The sequence below is a fragment of the Manacus candei genome, unplaced genomic scaffold (genome assembly GCF_025592945.1).
Source record: "Manacus candei isolate 608988 ecotype Guabito, Panama unplaced genomic scaffold, ASM2559294v1 h1tg000023l, whole genome shotgun sequence".
NCBI lineage: Eukaryota > Metazoa > Chordata > Aves > Passeriformes > Pipridae > Manacus > Manacus candei.
In genome coordinates this window covers 11,233,956-11,256,128 of record NW_026138071.1, presented here as the reverse complement: position 1 = coordinate 11,256,128, position 22,173 = coordinate 11,233,956, and the positions used below count along the sequence as shown (strand labels likewise).

General features: G+C 38.4%; 1 protein-coding gene across 2 annotated transcripts in view; it reads right to left on the bottom strand.

Moving 5' to 3' along the window:
- Window positions 1–22,173, bottom strand: part of CERS6 (ceramide synthase 6) — a 111,252-nt gene that overhangs the window by 37,549 nt on the left and 51,530 nt on the right. For both annotated transcript variants that reach the window (XM_051787477.1, XM_051787478.1), the window contains exon 4: window positions 21,840–21,897. In XM_051787477.1, coding sequence (XP_051643437.1) covers window positions 21,840–21,897 — 58 coding nt within the window. The remainder of the gene's footprint in view (window positions 1–21,839; window positions 21,898–22,173) is intronic.

Genomic DNA, 22,173 nt, shown 5'->3' with positions numbered 1-22,173 from the left:
AATATGCCAGAGACAAATTTATTGTAGGATCCACAGACCCTCGCATTGCAAAAAGCTCGGTAAACTAAAAGACTTTGGAAGATGAAGTTCTGTTATGCTTCCTGTTTCTTTGTTGCTTGCATGGGATTTATGTGATTATTTCTTTTTCAATACCACAAGAAAGCCTTTTAAATCTTTTATTGTAAGCAGGTTGTTTCTTTCAGAGTTATTTAGTTTTTATCACCTTTTCTGTGCAATTAAATATATCTGAGATAGGCTCTACCATATGGGCAAGGTCTTCTACCCAACATACTCACCATGAAGTATTTCCAGATTGCATAATAAGAATGTGACCAAATCAACAGCTACCAAGTAATTCCCTTTTTGTGCATGAGCAGGAACACCTCCTTTCAGAGATGCATGTCTTGCAAAGCACAGCTGCACCTCAGGTTCTGGCAGCATCTGGACCTTGAGAAGCACTTGTTTACACTACAAGTAACCACCTACAGGGCATCTCATTAGGAACTTGAAAGAAAACTGTGGATTCAAGATCCTAGTGCAACTAGTTCCCATAACCTTAACTGCTCGAAACTCGAGTTTAAAGGGGGCAGAATGTCATTAGTAAATCTCTTGGATATACATACACTTACAGCATGAAATGTTTCCTCTAGATTAATTACAGTTTTTCAAATAAATTCTCATTGCAGGAAGGACGGCATGTTCTTGTTTTCACCATCAGGTGGAGCAGCTCAGCTCAGGCAAGCCATAATAACAAACTCATTCAAAATAAAATGAGTGAGTGTCAGAGCAATAAAATGAACACTAGGTAGAATGTCAAAGCCCCAGGCTGAGAATCAGGCTAGGTAGGAAGGATTTGTACCTTAATAAAAGACAAGACAAACGCTATGCAGAATTATAGCCCAATTTGTCTTATAGAAGGTTCTTAGAGCCTCTCTTGGTTAACATGATGTAATATGATTATTAAAGGCTCTTCCTGTATTTTTGAATGTGTCCTTTAATGGAAAAGCAGATAAAATGAAATTTGCACACCTATACCCCCACTGCTCGTGAAATGGCAAAGAATAATTCTTACAGTAACCTGAACAGTATACCAACAATTGAAGTAACAGAACTTCTAGAGTTTCTGATATGCCTCTCAAAAGGATGCTGTAAGAATGATCAAAGTCCACCCAAACTTCTCCTTCTCTGTATTAGAAATAATTGTTATGGAAGAAATTAATTAGGTCAACCCAATTAATCTCCACAGTAGTTACCGTGCTATGTAAGTTTCCCAGATTTTATGCAATAAAAAACATCTTTGGAAACAGTCACAGCCCCTCTTCTGCAAGACAATATAAAGAATCTAAAATATTTCTGTCTGACAGCTGCCTAAATTAGATCAATACAAGTATTCTAGGATAATTCATAGTTTTACATAGGTTTGAAAAGCTGTAACTGTCTTTCATATCAGATTCAACAAGAGATAAGAGATGCTTCCTACCCAATTATTTTGCTGCCTAAATTACAGGTCCTAGGAAAAAAATGCACATTTTTCTCTTTCAAATATTATGACATTTTAAGGTTTCTTCATAGAGATGCCTGCTGTAGCAGCTGCAGACACAAAGGTCTATGTGCAATTAAAATGACGATTGTTAAATAAAATAGAGCTCATTGGAGGAACGTATAACCACAAAGCCCGACAGGATACCACAAACTGACAAATAATATAACATATGCATTAAGCCTCAAAGACCAACACATCGCAGAACATACGCCTCTTCTGAGCCACATAAAGCTCAGAAAGCCCTGCTGCCATCTCAGATAAAATGCTTGTGAGTAGCTGTTTGGAAACCTAATGGATCCTGTGAGGGCAACAGCGGTTAAGATGGCAGGGCTCCTATATCACCTTCTTTCCCCTCTTTCCTCCCCAGTCTCCCTTCCCCTTGACTTGCCTTGGCATCTCTGAGTTGACTCTAACAGCGGCAGCAGAAGGGGACTTTGCTTGGGCTTGCCCTGGAAGGTTTTAGGGAAGAGGTAGACAAAGAGCTTGGTTTAAGCTCAGCCCTCCGCTCTGACCTCCACAATGAGCATAGCCCTAGACTGAACCTAACTTCTACATGTTATAATGGTTATAATTGGTTACTCATGGTTATAATTGGACCAAGAAGCATCTTGTTTAGTTCTCTGTAAACCTCACAACTGTGGAATACTCTGTACAGGCTTCAGTAGGAAGGAGAAAATCTTAAAAAAGCTCACACAGTCTGCAGTGTGAGACTTAGACACATTAGTGAAAGGTGGATTAATCAGAAAGAACTTAAGACCAACATTCTCAGGGCTCACTTGAGCCCTGTGTGTGCTCATAGGACATGTCTGCAAACTTTGTCACACCAGGCAAGTTCACCATTCTGCAGTTTGGAGTATCACAAAGCGCTGTTATATACCTGATTTACTCCTGACCTCACAGGCATGTTGTAACCCTCAAAGGGGTTCTTCCTAAATTCTTGGATAAGTAAGAAAAATCTTCTGACTTTTCCATCAAATAAAGAAATATAACATGCCTGATGTTTTTATCAGAATCCAACATGTAAAAATCCAGGAACATCATGACACAATCCTCACATTTCATAAGAGCTGATTTATGTTCAAAAACACATTTCAAACCAAAAAGAGACATCCTTAGTAAAAAAAAAAAAAAAAAGATTTTAACTTGCTTTTGAAATTAGAAAACTTTTGATCCTATAAAACAAAACCAGCACAATACAGAAATCCTGAGCATTCACTGTGTATATGTTCACTGCTCTGCAAATTCAAAAGGCCAAGATTTTATCTGGCTTGGTAAATGTGTTTGAATACAGCTTTGTATCATTTGTCTCTGACACTTACAAGCAATATTAAGTGGAACAGAAATTAGCACTGTTAATTACATGCAAGATAATATATACTTTTGGCAAAGTTCTACTATCTCATTTATTTTAAGCTGATACAGGCAAAGATGCCAAAGATGTCTCACGGCATTCCCATCTACTTTCATCAAGCTAGAGCAGGTCCCTGCTCTTCACAGAAACAACTGCTACAAAGTAAGGCCAGAAGATTTCCTCTTAACATTAATTAGCCCCACAAATGCTGTGTGGAATTCTCTCCCTTCCCTAGACCAAACATTCACTGCCTGATACACACATATGACACACGACACATTGTCTTTTCCTCAACAGCAGCTGCCTTCTCCCACTACAGGCAGAACACCATCTCCTGCTCACATGGACAGGCACCACCCTGCATTCTGAGCTTTACAGCTTATTTACCCAAGAGTGCAATTGCAACAGCAGGGGAGGAGGAGACTCCAAGCTTTCTCTTGACTGCAAAATACAGATACATTTAACATTCTTCACACCTTTTTTATTATCCAGGGACTGAAAAATTACAGGCTTTTAGTGAACAGCACCTTTCATAACATCAGCAGAAGGACAATTATTCATAATTACCTGTTGTTTTGGGGTGTTGGGTTGTGGTTTGTTTTGGTTTCTTCGTGTGTTTTTTTTCTTTTTTTTCTTCCTTTTTTATTTTTTTATTTTTTTAATTTATATTTAATTTAATTTAATTTATATTTTAATAATAATTTTTCCCCCTAGTTATGGCTAGGGATTACAATAATTTTTTTCTTTTTCAATATATTAATAAGCATTCCTCTTGCACATCACTTGGTTGAATAAACACTTGCTTAGAGGTGAATTAAATTGCTTGCTTTCTTTTTTTGCTTTGCTTTGCTTTCTTTCTGCAACACCTGCAACCTCATGGCATGATGGCCGCTGACCTTAGAGAGAAAGTCAGATTACCAGGCAGCACAAAAAGCATCCTTCTTTAGTTTCCAGTGCCAGGGGCTCTATGCTCTAGTATTAAAATGACTCCGCCCATTTATGGTAAACCCAAGAGATTTTTCAATAAATTAGTCTCTTAGATATAAATTCCACAATGACCTCAGGCTTCCTTCCCCATCTTCTTACGTGGCTCAGTGAGGATCAACATAACTGTAGACTACTGCAGCCTTTCACTCTTAAGGGCAATATATATCCATGAAAACATTTGCTTCTGCATATAAGGTACAAATGAATACACTCTTTTTCTACTTAACCACAGAAAAACTCTTTTGTATTAATTGTTGTAAAACAAGCCACAGTTTTACAAGTCACAGAAAGTGACCTTTCCTTTTTCACAAGTATCAATATTTTGCAGCTTATTTTTCTCCAGCAGAAAGAAAATGAAACTCATCCTCATTTTCCTTGATTTTTAGAAGATTTATAAAGGAACAACTAGAACTTTCTAAGCCAGCTTTTCAAAGTTTCTATCATCTTCCACTAAGCTCATCTGCCCTCCAAGGACTTCAGATTTACAATGTCTTGGAAACTCTCTGATTTCCTAAATATGTGTTTGGGTGTTTTTATTATCCTCTGAAAAATTGCACAGGATAACATCATCCCTTGCCACTGTTGTATTTGTTTTGCTACTGCTTAAGAATTTCTCATATTAAAGTTTCACTGATTTAAAAAATACATCAGACAGTTTCCAGTGTCCACTGGTCACATGTGGCAGGCACTGAGGGCACAACCTTAGCAGCAAACGATGCCAACAGCACTGGTTGATATTGTTTACTGCAGGTTGAACTGTGGAGTAAATTGACACTATGCAAGCACCCGTGTTTAGTCACCTACACAGCAAAATTATGTATGCTTCCCTCTATCCACAAAATCACTAAGTTCTGACAAAACATCACTCTGGCAACAAAGAGAATTCAGAAAAAAACCAAAATCCGTGGCTACTCTTTTGCATCAACTTCTGTGTGTTCTTCCTTCCAGTGATCATTAATTTGGTTTAGGATGCAGTAGCTTCTCACACCAGAAATAACATTTTCATAAATCCTTCACAGATCCAAGCAGTCATTCATATTTCTTGGCATAGCTGACTACAGAAATGAAGACTGTGACACATTGTTGATGAACCTCCTGAGGTTCTCTTCTCATATATTGTGACTAAGCAAGCTGTTTTAAGTTTCTGCAGAACTGGGTGGGTTTTTTTTTTTCTCTAGAGCTTAGTGCTTTGTGTCTGCAGAAACAAGGGTTTAGGGGGAAAATGCTTCTGCAATGAAGAGCACTCAGTCTTTGCTGTCAGCAATCTGCACTGCTGATTTCCAAACATAATAAAAAATCATACTTTTACTGATCAGAAACCATAAAACATATGGTAGAATTCATAAAGGCCAAGATTAACCACAATCACTGGAAGACGCACTTGACATTTCAAATGCAAATACGTGTGTGCGCAAAAAGTATTTTTAGAAAAAAATATGAATTCAAGTTTTGATGTATTTACATAAAATGATCTCTGGGAAGGCAGAATAAGCTCCATGCACCACACACATCCACTTTTCTCTTTAAAAATATGATGTACAGATATCTGGTGCTTATGTCTTGTGTTGATAAATGTTTAATTTCAACTTACAAATTACGTGGAAAACGAAGCTGGCAAAAGGAACTGATAATCCTAAAGAATATGGAAGGCTCCCAATGTTGATTAGAATAATGCATTGAACAGAAGTGAAGAACACTCCAGCTGGAGAAACTGGTGGCTGTAGCATCTCCTCCCCTTACCAGTCCCCTTACCAAGCTCTCTTTTGTGTACCTTCTTCCTCTGATATTTCCTCCGCTAGTTGCTTTGCAGCAAGCCAAACTTCTAAAAACTTTTGTCTTCATGTGTAATGGCAACATTTTCAAGGACTGTTTGGTCATGAGCAGGATGAACAGCCACTGTTGCTATTACAGTTTAGAGCAGTTGAAGGCCTATATAAATATTGCAGGAACCAGGCTAAAGTTCCTATTCATTTGAGGTTAACAGGTTTCCCAGCAACACTATCCAATGTATTTTGGGCTTACTCTATCCACACAGTAAGAAGGATGCATAAAAAGTAGTGGACACATTCAGCTGAGCACTCCAGATAACACTTTAGCAAAGCAGCTGTACACTCATTAGCTTTACAGCTGCCTTCTATTTTTGATCACAAAGCCAGACCACATCAATTAGCCTAGAATTGATGATATCTAAGAGGATATTTCTGAATTTATTTTATTTAAAAAGACAACACATAACTGTAGGCCTGGAATTAGTTTGTGAACGGAGAGTACTGAGGTTTACACTTGGCAAACCACACCTTGGTCACCTGCATAAAATTATACCTTTAAGAGACCAGGAAAAATCCCTGAAGCAAATAATTAAAAAAATAAATAGGGCAGTGAATCTGCCCCTGGTAGATCACTGCAGAGTTGCATGATTTCAGAGTACTCCTAATTTTCTTACAGGATGCAGCTTCAACAGACCTCCAGGGTTTCCAGTGCTCTGTGCTCTGATACTATGGTTACTCAAAGGCATACAGGAAAGTGGTTAATAACTAAACTCATCATTACATATCTACTTTCTGTAATTATAGCTCCTATCTGTGGTTGCTCTGTCAGAAGAGTGCATCTGTCTGATTTTGGCCAGCCACTGACTTCCATACCATGTGCTGATGGGAAGTGTTTACCCCATCCTTCATTGTATTCCTGGTGCTGAGTTTTGGAAATTCCCAGAGAGCTACTTTCCTTTGCAGGATTCACCATGGCTTGTTTCACTGACATATAACATGTTCCATCACTGCATGCAGCCCACAAAGGGAGACAGACTTAATTTTTAATAATGACAAACAACAACTGCTTACCAAGTAAGCCCCATGGTACAATTTCATGCACAAACCCTGATGTTTAAGATTGTGTTATTTATGAACCTACATTGCCTACTGGGAAACTGTTGTATAGAGAAAAACCAAACAAAAGCCTCTTCCACCTTCCACTCCTCCAACTGGTATGTTTTGCTGTACTTTCATACAGGCATATTGTGACAAGGTCTCAAGATCATCCCTGGCAGTCTGAAAATTAGAAAGTTACTGCAACTGCAGGATTCTTAATAGGAAATACAGCCTTTCTCTAGTTCACAGGGCCAACTTTTATCCCCAGAGAGGTAAGAATGTGTTTGAATCAAACGGTGCCATTACAGGCTGGTGAAGAAGCCTTTCATTAGTGAACTCCCCGCTCTCAAATACTGCCACTTGGTAGAAGTGCTTTGTCGCTGGCAGAAGTGCTGACTGCTTCTAAACATAGAGACACCACCAAGTCCCACCAGATGACTCAGGGAGCAGAGCTCCTTCAGACAGGTTGCTAGAACAGGCATGCCAAAAGCACCTCATCTCTAGCCACACTAGTGTGATGGTCATTAGATAGGTACTCATTTCTAAGCACGCAGGATCACCCTTGAGGAGAAAAGACAATGCAGAAAGAATCGTGCCTTGCAGAATACACTATCTAAGGAGTCTTTCTGCTGTGCCTTTTGCAACCAGTCATGCCTATCTGGTATTGGCCTTTTTAGCCACCAACGTGCTTGCAACAAACATGGGTAGAGCCCTCCCCAAATCTTTGTTCGCGAAGCCCAGCCATGATGAAGTCACTGAGTACAGTTAAAATCAGGCACAACCCTAAGCAACAATAAGGACAGACTGAAGCAGACTCTTTCACTTCCAGTCCTGCAACCATTGCATTTTTCTGAGGTTAGTGCACATATACTGTATCAGGGCAATTCACCCATGGGGCTGCAGGTGTCTTTACAAATGGAATATTTAGAATCATAGAATATTCTGAGTTGGAAGAGACACATCAGGATCACCAAATCCAACTTCTGGCCCTGCACATGACACAGTCACAATTCTTGGTGTATTTAATAATGTCACAGATACTAAGTACTGAATGAAAAAAATCCCAGTGAGAGAATCCCTCTCATATTTTATTTTCCTGTAACAGAATGAGAGAAGGGGGAAATGCTAATTAATTTTAATACTAAAACACAGTTTGCAAGAAATTTTTTCCTGCTCAATTCTGAGTCAGTGACCATGATAACATTTACTTCACTAAAGCAAGGGAAGACAGGCAAAATTAATTTCCCCAAGCTTTAAAAATATCTAAGCCTACATAAAATTTTACATCCATTTTCTCTTTCACTTTCCCCTCCTGCTGAGAAAGTGCAGATACAAGCCATTTGTTGTTTCCATTTATCATCCTGCTGGTGGATCTATGCAGACATAACTTGTGGTATTTTTCTGCAACTGATACATTAAAACAACTGGCAATAAGACTGACTGGTAGAGATGAGAACGAGGGAACTATGCTTATGTTTTATAACTTGCAAATTCATAGTAAGTTTTAGTATAAATATGTAAACTGTAAATTTTGGCTACAACAAAAAGCTAGAGTAATTGGGCAAGAGGAAAGAAGTTGCTTTACTCCAGCTTCTTGAGGCTACAAATCTTGGGGATGGGATGAAAATCCCTGGGGAAACTCCTTAAGTCACATGTGAGATAACGGCAGTTAAAAAAATAGAAGCAAAACTCTGAATTAGATTTGAATTTACAGCAGTACTTCCCCATGCTAACCTGGCATTGTTTATAGCCAGCAGCCAAGACCATCAATAGGTAGAAGAAATGAGAAAAAAAAAAAGCTCTGAAAGGTGTAACAGGGTAACAATGGAAGGAAATTTTTTCACAATATGAAAAAAACCTAAAAGATCACTGATAATATATTTATTTAACTGGCCAGATTTTTGCCCTACTACTTTAAAGATAAAATGAAGCAGTTTTATGACTCAAAGCACTTAAGAGTGTAAAAATACATATTGTTCTACAGGTTACACTAGTTTAAATGAGAATACAGCTATCCTGCTCCAAGTCATTGCCTCAATAGTGAGTTCAACTCAACAATGGTAACTCAAAGCACCAGTCAAATTATTAATAACCTGTTCTTATATCCAAATGTACTCTTTGCTCACGTTAAATTAGCTGTGAAAAACAGGACTGCTTCATTAATTTGAATAGTAAAACATGAAAAGCTTCTGGCAATAGGAGTGTTGAACTAAATACTTTGGTACAGGTATGAATGAGCCACCTTAGTTTACAGATTAATTAAAACTATTTTTATTTATTAAAACCATTTTTTATTTATTAAAATTATTTATTATTTATTAAAATTGCCCAAATATAACACATTGGGAAGTATTTCATCTAGATCTGCCATTTTTATGATAGAAAACTGAAAAATTTCTATCTTTCAGAAAGCTAGGCTGACAGGACAACGAATACTGTGCTCAAGTCAAAATTAGCAATCAGTCCACTGGGGGACATGAGGTCTGGTGGCCACTCTTTCACCGCCCTGAACAACAGTGTAATGCACAAGTAGTAAAGATGCTGTTTATGGCTCAGTACCAGCCCAACTCGCCAAATTGATGATTACATAGCATTTACTTATTACTCTGATGTTATTAAATACCCCCAGCTGGATTCAAAACAGATAAAGTGAAATTCAATTCTAGATGTATTTTTTAAATTAGTGTGTTGCTTTTCCTTCTCATGATTATGTAAAATTTGTCCCCATTGTCTACATTTGAAAGTCCTGTTGCCATTAGTGTCCTGTTACTGAATTAGGATATAATTGATATTCTACTTTTGCTTTTTCTTTCAAAACTCTTCAGTTTCCTTTCAGCCTCAAATAAATTCTGCCAGCCTGTCTAGCTTTGTCCTTTTTTTGCCTGATCCAGTTATTATCTTAACTTCCCTGTGCTGACTGGCTGTCTATTACAAATCCTCATTGTCCAAAATGCATTCATTTTCCTTGGTGATGTACACTGAAGTGCTGGAGTCATTTAAAATTAAGTTTCTCCACCGACTTTGATCTTTCTCACAGCATGACTCATGATTTATATCTCAAGCATCCAAAACACTCTATTAATCTCTCCTAAATGCCCTCAACAATTTTTATGCCCCTTTGAAGAGATTAAACAAATTCCTTTTCCATGAGATAGGATCTAACTATGGTTTTACTGGAAACCTTTTCCATTCATGATGTTTATTTAAAAACATAATACAGCATTTCCCCTTTCTCACAACAGTATTATTCAAAAGACTCTTGCACAAGTATTGTTTCCTGCTTGCATAGTGAATTAGGAATTGTTTTATTTATCACCTAATGCTCAACCCTGCTTTCACAGAAAGGAGTAAGAGTATAACTGGATTTTAACATCCAAAATTATTTTAGTTTAAAAATTTTCTTCACTTACAGATATTCTGCAGTTGGTTTTATGACAAAAAAAACATAATAAAACCCCCTAGAGAATCCAAATCAATTTTAAGGAAGCATAATCTGCCAAAGGCAGGCTTCATTTCCTCCCTGAGGGGCACACGTATCACATTATCCCTCTGTTAATAGCACAGTAAAATATCAAATATCAGCATTGTGTTAAAAGGGCTCCACAGTGGCCTCTGACATTCGTCATTTAAATGAGAGTATTTATCCAGTATTGGGCACATAAGGTCACTGAACAAAAGTAATTACAAGGTTTCAATAATAGATAATACAACAACCTTTCAGGTATAACACAGGAAAGAAAAATGTAACAACAGATGCAGACTAGACCAGAAAAAGTGCCCAACAGAATGCCTGCTTCAATGAATTCAAGAATGAAGCAGACAGCAAGGGCTCTGGAGGTAAACCTCCTGCTTCCCAGCTCTTCCCATACTGTTGTTTTCTAGAGTCACTTCTGACTCTAGAAACATAGGTATTTCCCAAACTCATGTTTTGGCATCTCAGCATTAAAACTAGAAATAATTAGCCCGATTTAAGTAGTCTTATTCTAAGAATCAGATGATCGGACATATTCCAAACAGTGTGAATATTTCCAAGATGCTGCATTTCTTGTATTATTATGTTCTGCAAAATACTCAGCAGCATTAGCTTCACGAAAAAGCAGATGCAGCAGGTACAGCAAGAGGAGATGGAAATGGTAAATGAAATACTGACCATTGCCATTCTAATTCAGGTCACTTTTGTTTGCTCCAAATGACATAACATGCAACATGTCATGCAAATAGCTTTCCAATAGCTGAGAAATTTTTACAACAAAATCAAGTCTGTTCTACATCTAGAAAGACTGAAAACTGTCTAGGGCACTAGACATTTTGAATACAGCAATTTATTTTTCAGTTTGACAGCTGCTGGTATTTTGCTATATATTTTTTTAGATACTTTCGTTTAGATCTACCAGAATTGCTTCCTACCCATGATGAATCTTTACAGCATTAATCTAACAAGTTTAAAAAGCCACAGCTACCAACTGCTGCCTTAGGGAACTCAGCTATTACAGGTGATCTTTCATAGGACAGCTTCCAGCTGGAAGAGTTGTTGTCAGTTCTACATGCATGAATGATATCCTCTTATGATTCCATAAAATATCGAGGAAAAATAAATTTATTCTTTATTTCTAATGACAATAGTGGTTAAGAGTCCCCATGAAAGATTTTTTCGATGCACTGCAAAAGACTTGTAGGAAAGAATTTGAAACTTAATTTCTGCATTCAAATTCTTTTTTTATTTTTCCCCAGAACAGTATCATTAGAATTCTAACTATAATTTAAATATAATTTAAACTGCAGCACAACCTTTGCTTTGAAATTATGAAAAGTTCATGATCCTGAGCCAAATGAAAATCCAGAAGTCCAAGTAAACACACTTGACTCTGCAACTGTTGTTTTCAGAAATCACATTGCTCATGAATCAGAAGCAAGGCCTCAGTTGAGCTGGTACAGAGGGGAAGGCCCCATTCAGGAATCCTGTGAGTGGTCTTAAAGTCCAAGGGCTTTTATTCTAAGGACACTTCTAAGCTATCATACTTGTAAAATACTGGGCTTTTAAGGAAGCACAGTATCAGCTTTATATATGGGTTGGTTATACTTATATTTGCTATAAGAATATAGACTTACATTTATTTACATGCAATCTAATTAGCAACATGCACAAATGCCAGAGAAGAACATTCACAGGAACTACAGGTTTCATTTCAAACAGGATAATTTTCAAAATTTTCCCATGTATTCCTTCATTTCTCAATCCAACACCAACTAAAGGAGAAACATAAGCTTGTTTGAAAGCACAGTCAGGGATCTTCTCTATTAGCAGCTTCATTCCACTGCAGAACTCAGTGTCATGAATGTAGTGTGCACAGTAACTACAAATACAGCACAGCTTCCCAAGTAAGTATAGCATTTAAAATGTCAACCTCAAAACTTGTCAAAGAGCTTAAAAGGATCCTTTTCAGCAAGACCTACATAGAATCAGTAACTTTAGGGAAACTATTCACGAGCATGCTCTGCTTGCATATCTTAACAGCTCTTTGCAGATACAGCCACATTTGCTACAACACAACTGCTCTCTCATGAAACAGGAGGGATGACTTCAAAAGTATTCTTTAAAATCATGGTTCAATAAAACATTGCAACCAGCATGAGGCTTCTGAAAAGGCTACCATGTATATCTCCTGCAGTGTGACTACAGTGAAGAGTCACTGGATAAGTGAGAAAGACCAGCTGGCTTCAAAGCAGCTGCACCCGGGCTTGCTTCCCCTGCACCTCCAGAGTCCATTGATCACAATCCTGGCTGCCTCTGTCGCACTGTTCCAGCAGGTGATAGGGCACAGTGTCAGTAATGGAGGCAGAATGGCACCTTGTTCTCTTTAGCACTTTGGAAATTGCGATGTACAAAGATAAAGCTCCTTATTTATTATCTCCATATTTTAGAAAACTGACAGGAACAAATCACTTCCAGAAAGACCCTGATGCAAATCTGCTGAACCATGAATGACCCTGAGAACTAAATCAAGGTCATTGCTATCTGTCTCTTTGGGAAAACCTATTAACAGTGGATAAAATGGTAACAGTAAAAAGATGGCAACAAGAGAGGAAGGAAAGAAGGCAGCTTTTCTGTGGTCCACACGAACACGTTAAACCTGCAGAGTTACAGGATTGCTAAAACCATTCTTCAAAACAATAAAGTCAGTTTAAGAAATGGGGAGATGCAGTGTAGTGGTCTGACAAAGAAAGGTAAAAGCAGTAGATATTGAGGCACACATTTCCTTCAAGAAGGCAGTTATGCTAGTGCTTCCAAAACAGTTTTATTTAGCAGCTACAATAGGAATGTATTTGACCACATCTGAATATATGACTGCATCCAGAACAGACCTCAGGATGTTCTGAAGAAAACTGATGTTTCAGAAGAGCTGATGTTCTGAAGATGAAGTATCAGTGATAGAAGAGATGCAAGACACAGCATGCAGTGAAGCTGATAAATAGTTTCATACCCAAATAGCTACAAAATTAATAAAAAGACAAACAGCAGGAAATTTCCAAAACCAGAATAGCAAATGAGATGCCACAGCAGGTAAATATCAATTGTTCCTGTGTCCCAGTCTTATTTCCCACATGATATGAACTTACAGTCTTCATCACAGCGATGCCTATTTCCCCAAATACAACAATTTTATGAGTGGCTGTGCATATCAACAATTATTTACTTCTTCTAAGGTTAACAATATCAATAATCAAGAGATACAGGTGAACTGTAATACAGAAACGATGTCAAAAACCAGTCACCACATTATGAAGTGACAAGTTCTTTTTTTGTATTTCAAATGAAGGTGGCCTGACTTAAGGCTCTAAAATTCTTGAGTACAATAAGCAATCCAAAATGGCATTTACAAATTTTACACTACTCTCCCTAGGCTGTAACATCTGCATATATCACTGTTGCTATTTTATTCCAAAAAGAGGCAAAGAACAAGCCAAATGAACTGAGCAGCAGGATGCAACACTCTCACTCACAAAAAAAACCATTAGGAAGCCAGTTTCTAAGTGTGCACAGAAACTGTAGGCCACTAACAGAACATCTCCTGTGCTGTCACACAGAAACTCACTAGCTCAGCAGTTAGTGCACACGAGGATAAGCATTTCATTTTCTTCCTTTGAAACATCCCATAGTTTCAAGAAAGAGGAACTTTCATAACAGCAAAAGTGGAGCTCTACCTGTTGGGGCTTTTTCCCCCTCATGCTACACTGTATCTTTCTATTTGCCTGTGAGATACTGGATCTGAATCTCACTGAATTATTGGGTGCGAACTGACTCACTTTGAGTGTGTGCGATTGTGGGGAAGGGCTGGGCCTGCAGGAACATGGTAAGACCTGCACATAAGGCCTGTGCTGAGGGCACATGGCAGCGCCAACACTGCTCTGCCCATGCAGGGCACACGGCAGAGCTGCGGGCTCTGCAGCCGGGCTGCCAGTCAAGACAGAGCTGCCTGGTAGCTGCCCACACCACACCCCTGCAGCCTCTGGTTGGCTACAGCACAGCTCACTCTGGCCTGGAAGGATATCCTGATCAGATGTCCTGCCTGGGAGGGAAAACTGAACTCTCTAAATACATGAGATTCCACATGAGTCTCTTGTTCTCTCCTCTCCTCTCCTCTCCTCTCCTCTCCTCTCCTCTCCTCTCCTCTCCTCTCCTCTCCTCTCCTCTCCTCTCCTCTCCTCTCCTCTCCTCTCCTCTCCTCTCCTCTCCTCTCCTCTCCTCTCCTCTCCTCTCCTCTCCTCTCCTCTCCTCTCCTCTCCTCTCCTCTCCTCTCCTCTCCTCTCCTCTCCTCTCCTCTCCTCTCCTCTCCCCTCCCCTCCCCTCCCCTCCCCTCCCCTCCCCTCCCCTCCCCTCCCCTCCCCTCCCTTCCCCTCCCCTCCTCTCCTCTCCTGCAACCTAAACCATGTGAACCATCAGATCTTGTCGGTAACCATTCTTCCTCTTCTCTCTTCTTTTCTCTCTTTCTTTTCCCTTTTAATCTGTTTTCTTCTTTTACACTTTGCCTTCTCTTGTGGGTAACTTAAAACCAATGAACTGTGTTTACTAAAGCTAGTATATTGATTGTTTTTAGTGGTTTTTTTCAGTGGAATGGGTTTTTGTGCTGTTTTAGTGAAATGTCTTTTTCTTGGTTGTATTTTACTCCTGTAAAATCTTTTGCCAAAAATATCTTATTTTTCTCACTAAATTAAAAAGAATTTCTCTTAGAGAAGAGTGTGTGACTCTTTCTCTGGACTCTAATTTGAGGTTATAAAGAATTAAAAGGCTTTTAAAAAGTCTTAAATAAAATGTTACCGCTCTGGGCATCTTATGGCTTAAAATCCGGAGTGAAACCTTGTCTTCCATACATCTTTTTCTCTTAAGTGGGGTTTTGGAGTCAAATTTACTCTTCAACATGGCTTTCCCTGTTCTTTTGCAAGCTATCTGCACTACCAGTAGTTGTAACTACACAGCACACAGTTCTATTGTAGGGGATGACTCATTAGGAAGGATACTCAATCAGCTGCATACATACAGAAGCTTGTTGCACCCAGCATTTTATAACATAGCCACAACTTATCATGAGCCTTACTTCAACATTAAATTTGAAAAACAGCAAGATTTGTTTATCCAGGCAGATGGTCCTTTCCCCAGTAGGATATCTACATGCAATTTCAGGTTTCCAAGTCTCAGTACAGACTTCACAAGACTTTCACTGGAGAAAATTCATACTCTTCTGAGTTTGTAATTCTCATGGGCAATTAAAGGAAGAAAACTAAATGTGAAAAGTCACTATATGACGCCTGGAAGCTTTGCTTCCAGATGTTTGTAAAGACTTTTTATTTTACAGACACTGCTTAGCACCAAGGATGAGCGAGCAAGAAACAAGCGAATCCTGAATTCCTCAGTCTGTTTCTTTATCACTGTGGCTAATGCTATTTTTTCCATTTAATGGGAGCACAGTCAGACCATTAACCCTTAATGAGCCAAGCCACCATTTATTCAACTGCAAATATTACTGAAGAAAATGAAAACATTATCTTGTTCCTAAGTTAATGATAGGCCAAGCCGTCAGTTTAATGACACTGGAATTTCGTGTCTTGTTGGCATCAATACTGGTATGGTGCTCTGCAAGGAAGTGTTTTGTAGACTGCAAATGAAACAAATGGTAGTGCTGAAAAGTCTCAGCTTCACTCGGAAAGAGGAAGAATTTGCATATATACGATCAGATTGGAAATATAATTGGTTATGTATCTTTTATGCTTCAAAGCTTAGCGATTGATAAAGATACAAAGAATGCTGTAGTGAAAGGATTGGCTTTGGTCCTTCAGTCCTAAGTGCCAAAACATCTCTTTTAGAAGCTTGGAAACTAAGACAATGGGATGGTCACATCTAGCATCTGCCATTTGCCAAGAATGGGGGCAATGAGGAGTAGACACAAAGGTGGATGCTTCACATTAAATGATTTTGTGGGTCACCCACTCTTTAGCCACAAATCATTTAAATCTGCTGTGGAAAACAGTGAAGAATGGAGTTGGCAGCCAGTAACAAAGAAAGCTTCATCTTCTCTTTGAAAGCCTGTGCCTTGGTCTGTTTCCTCGCATAGTAGAATATTTGCTATCAAGTCTGCTCTTGAAAATGGTAGTATTTGAGGTAGAAAGTGAACTGGCTGGAACTCTGACCTACATTTACATAGATTCCCTCTTCTCACAATGTATCAGAAATGGTAGAGGTGACTTATATCCTAATTATGATGACCTATTTCATCCCCTCAGTGCTTTAGCCACCACACTACTGTAGGGCATGTCCAGAAACCCACAGTGCTATGGGGTTGAGTGACAAACCTATCAATCTCCCCACATCTACTTTATGTCCATTATGTAGCAAGTTTACAGTCCATTTTCATCAAATTGAAAGTTCTGATTTGAAAGAACAAACATACATTTCACTTCAACAATGGGAGACTCTTTGGGAAGCAGAAAGTCTCATCCCACTATTACACTACTTGGTAATATAAATAAGTTACAACTTAATGAAAACATTAAGTTAGAGAAGATATGAAGAAGAAGAAGCAACACTTTGTGAGGAACATTTAAAAAAGAAACCAAAACCAAAGAAACAATTTAATCTTTGAGATGCTTTGACATTGAAACATCATTAACAATTTCACTAGTTACAGACGATGATAGCAAACGCCCTGATAAAATTAAACCTTGCAGACTGAAAAGGAGCTGGGGAAGGGAGGAATGTCTAATATGATAATTAGATACTAATAACTCTATGGTGAATTTCTTTTCTGAAGTCTGTTGGTCTCTTATGCATATATAAGTCAAAATTTGTAGGTGATACAATGGTTTGACTAAGTGTGTGGAACGCTGTGGTCTGTTTGTAAGTAAGCAAGCAAGCACCTTGCCTTCTTGACTCTCTCACCAAAGACTTAAGTCTCCCACTTTACTCTTCAAAGAGGCACACGTTTCCTTGATATCATAAAAAATTTGTAAGACATACCAATCAATAGCTGCACCCTACAGGCAAACACCAATGGGAGAAGTTGCCCTTTTACTGTTTCTTTAGGCCCAAGAAAAGGGAAACAGTTGAAGCAGATGAATATGGTTTGTGCCATCACCTGTACACATTATAAGAATATTCATACAGTGTCATTGTTATTATCACAACAAAATTGAAAACATCCACCCATTTGAGGTCACAGGCACTAAGAACGAGACCAGCACAAACTCCATAAAGTTCTCCTGCCTTGGTAGTTCAGTGGTTCTGTTGACAGGAGGTGGGGGAGAGTGTTGTGAATAAGCTGCTGTATCATCCAGAGCCTGTGCAAAGAAGATATCCATACTGATAGAGGGAGGGAGAGTGGGTGGTAGCATGAGTTATTATGCATTTTACACTGCTAAAGCCCCTCATACACAATATCAGCACACAATCATGGCCTACAGCAAACAGCCACACTCAGGACACTACTGTCAATCTTCAGCCTTCCCAATCTGAGGGATTTTTCTGAGTTCATGATGAACTTTATTCAGCAAAATGACCCAATCTAAGAGTCCTGCAGATACCACTAAGAGAAAAACTTATTTAAAACATATAGGTTCTGTTGCAATAGAGCAAACTTTGACGACAAAGTTTTATGTCAGACACTTTTTCCATATGAATTGAGATTTTTGGAAAATACTTTTCATCAGAAGTAACATTTTTTTATTTTATGAATACCTTAACAGCATACATCTGTCACTGGAAAAAGACAAACCCCGAGAGAAGAATTTGATAAAGAGACACAGTCTTCAATAAGAAGGCCATAAGTCTCCAGCATGTACTCAGGACATATAGCATGTCAAAAGAATTGATATATCATGTGCAGTTGTTACCACAAAAATTTAGGGGTTGCTTTATTCAGTGCAGAAATTTCTTCTGTCTATATCAGCCATTTAACTGCAGTCATGGACAGCAACAAAGACAAGCTTGCCACAGCATTTCAGAGGGTGTTATGACTACTCTGAAGAGCAGTTTTATTAGCTTTCGCGTGCTTTTGTAGGGAAGCAAAAATCAAAGCTGAAACCCTAGGCCTCTTTTTCCTTGCAAGATGCACTATCCAGGCAAACCTAAAACTTGAATGTAGTTAGTTACTATCATTCAAAAATAAATTAACCTTGGCATGTGCGCCATGCTGATAGTATCACACTTTCAGAACTAAAACAGAGCTGATAAATCTAACTAATTACTGCTTATTAAGCTCGGGTGCATCTTCCCCAAGTGCCAGATAAGCTCCACAAAGCCACAGAAGACATAATGACACTTTTTGCAAGAATGGTGATTTGCTACAGTATCCTGCATAGATCTTCTTGGGTGGTCCAGTGGGCACAAGGAGACACTGACATCCCCCCTTCTGCTGGTACTGCACCGATGCAGTAATATTGCTTTAGGCAGCAAATAGGGAAGGTGACAGTAGAAGACAAAGTAGCAATGATTCATGTGCTGTCGGCATTAAGAGAAAGGTGTTTTCAGAAAGAATCCAAAATTCACTTCTAGGCAAAGGGCCAGCACAAAGCAAAGGACCTCAAACCAGCTCAAAGTGGTGCCTAAGTAATTGGCAGGCCCCGGGCCAGTCTTGTAGGTTAATTTTGCTCTCAGACTAAGGAAAGAAAATGTAAGAGAGTCAAAAGTGAACAGAAAACCCCATGAAGTCATCAATATATGCAGCAAAGCAAGGGAGTGTCAGGTTGTAAGGAGACTAGGTAAGTCAGGAGGGATAGCCAATAATACAGAAGTTCGAGTATTTTGTTGCCTGGCAATTCAAGAGTTAAAAAAGAAATTACAAAAGAGGCGATGCACTGGGCATAGTGTTTTAGGGAGCACCTTTTGTACTATTGAGTTGATTCACTTTTCTAAAGGAAGTACTCGTGAGAGTTAAAGTTATTAGGTCAACTAATGAGGAGTACTTCCCACTCAACATGGTAAAACCAGTTTTCTCAAATCAAGGATCTTAACTATCCAGAAATGGACAAACCAACGTACCTTGAGTGGTTCTGTTATTTTGAAAAGCACTAAAATGCAGTTTCCCTTTTATAATATGTTCTTATTACATTTGGATGTTTGAAAGACACACCGTATCAAAATGTCTAATCCAACAATCCAAAATCATGTATTAGCTAAGCATTAGCATAGGTTTTAAAAGTATTTCCAATGTGGTGCTATGCTGGTGGCATATTCCATTCTTCAAAACAGGAACATTTGTGGCATTCACTCTTTTATGCCCTCTCTCAGTAGGGCAGCACATGTTGCTGTGATGGAACTGCACCAGTAGGGACTGCCTTTACACCTGGGCTCGCTCACCATGCTTATTCCAGTCTTCTGGACTAGGTATCTTAGGGATGGGCCTAAGCAGATATTGTTATTTGAAAGGATTCAAACCTCTACTGTAGCATTAACACAGTAAGATACTACTGAATATGATATGAACTTTATCTCTAGGCAAAACAGATTTTTGAAGAAAAGATCTTTCTATCAAATTTGTCAGAGAATTTATTATGCTTAAATTCTTTCACTAGCTTCCTAAGGAAGCAATTAACTGTTCTTTGCAATTATTCAATTATGAAAACCAAGACAAATTAAAAAGGATTATCCACTTGAGTACTGTAGCAAAGCTCTCCCTCCAGATTTTGGGGTCTGGATTTTACTTCTTGCAAATACAGATCTCCCACCTAAGTGGACTCAGCAAAATCTTTGGTGTTTGATCAACACCAAAATGTTTTGATGAACAGCAAAAAGCGTATACTTTGTTTTAGTTACACAGTGTTAGTAGGGAGATATTGTAAATATAAATACAATCACAATCATAATTTTGTTAATTTACATCTATTTCCATGTGAAAAACCTGAGTATACAAAGCAGAACACGGGAATAATGACAACAGCATAAAATGTTACAAGACTCATTTATAACATTGTGTATAAATGAGTAATTATAAATACATACATAATGACATAATGAACAATTTCTCTTTGTAAAAGTGAAATATGTTGAAAGTTAAAATTACAGCAAAAGAACACAGTTGCTCCTTGTTAAGCAAGCAGTTGTACACCTTGTTCAAACAACCATGCTGTGCCAGCCAGCCCTCTTCACACTGCAGTGATATGCTGAACTGGAAGACATCCTGACCCTTCCAAATGTTTCCAGCCTTTAGAAACAGCTTACAATGGCTTGTAATGAAGCATGCATTTACTGTATTCTTCTTAGTCTGTAGAAATGCTCATATTCAGAATTTTTCCTAGAATAGACACTTTCTTTGTGCTGAGAGAGATTCACTTTATTAATCATAGATATGCTTTCTTGTAGTGACTTTGTGGTATTTTTTAATGGTGATTTTTGCGGCATTTCTGGTAATGAAGTAGAAAAATTCAGATTATAAAGTCTCTGTGTCCTTGTGTATTACAGAATCCTGTGAAGCCACAGCCGTGATCTCTGCACACCTGCAGGCTGAGTAACATTTTAGGCTGCGACAATTGCCTATTAAAACTATTCTTGTATTTCATACCACAAACATTTGCGAAACCAAACGCAGAAAACAGAATATCAGATCGTGACCATACAGCCTGTTAATGGATGAAGTACACACAAAATATAAGTGTTCAAGGAGGCAGGGAGAGATTGCACCTCACATTCTCCTCCGGTTGGTTTGGAGGACTGGTGCCCACCCTTCCCCTGGGGCTAACTACTGCAGAATAGCTGAGAACAGCTCTGATGTGCCCTCCCCAGGCAGGCACATCATCAGTCCTACTGGCACCAATTTGCCTGCCACCTGTGACAGGCTCAAGAACTACAGCCATAAAAGTACTTTTTTAAACAGCTTCTTTTACTTACGAAGCACCAGAAACATTTAGGATACATCTTCTCCTGTCAAATTTTTGTCCAAAACAAAGAAGGTAAGATCACATGAACACATTGACTCCCACAGTCCCCTAATTTCACCTCTCAGAATTGCAAAAATATGACCCGACTTCCACAAAAGCTCTGAGAACTAGTCACACTGTGAAAACAGTTCACACCATAAATCCATATTACTGTCTATGGCAGGGTTAACAGACCTACGCCAGAGTGTTTAGAAGCTATCAATATTTTTCTCTGCTTAAATCACCTGAAATACAGCATTGACAGGAAACTCCATGGAAACTTCAGACAAAGAATAGGTAAAAAAAAAAGCATTTTATAATACACTAATGCATTTTGTTTGTTAGTAAAAAGTAACCTCTGCCAGAGGCATTTAAAAAAAGAGTGATGGAGAAACTGAGATGAACACTTTGGTAAGCCTTACTGCCAGCTTAATGCCTATAATGAAAAGCAATTAAGTGAACTAGGCATGTTGTTAGACCTTTTTTCTCTTTTAAACCCCATTAAATATTGATAAGAACTTATATACCTTAATAATGTCAGTAGCAAAGCATTTTATGAATTTTAAGTAAATTTTAATTTTTATTCTTCATGAACATAGGCTTTATTCCTATGCTTTATGTTATACCTACATGAGACTTCAAACAAGTCTGTGATGTGTTATGAAAGCATAATAATATAAATGCCTACCTTTTTCAGGAACCGTACTCCATAGGTAAATATATAAAGGTAAAATGTAAATCTCCACCTGCAAAAGGTACAAGAGATTAACTCTAGGACACCAGGTTTACATAATTTCCAGTTCAACACATGATTTCTTCTATCACTGTCAAACCACAGTCATATTAACAGAAGTTGAAGCAAAATTTTTGTCTGGTTTTCTACAACTTTTGTTACTAAGCATTGTGCTCAATTTGGCTGCTTTTCCTGGCCTCATTAGCTCTCTGAAAATACGGGCTAATTTCACCTAAACATAACAGGGAAAAACCCCCACAAATTTTCAAGGATAATTAAGATTTTTAAA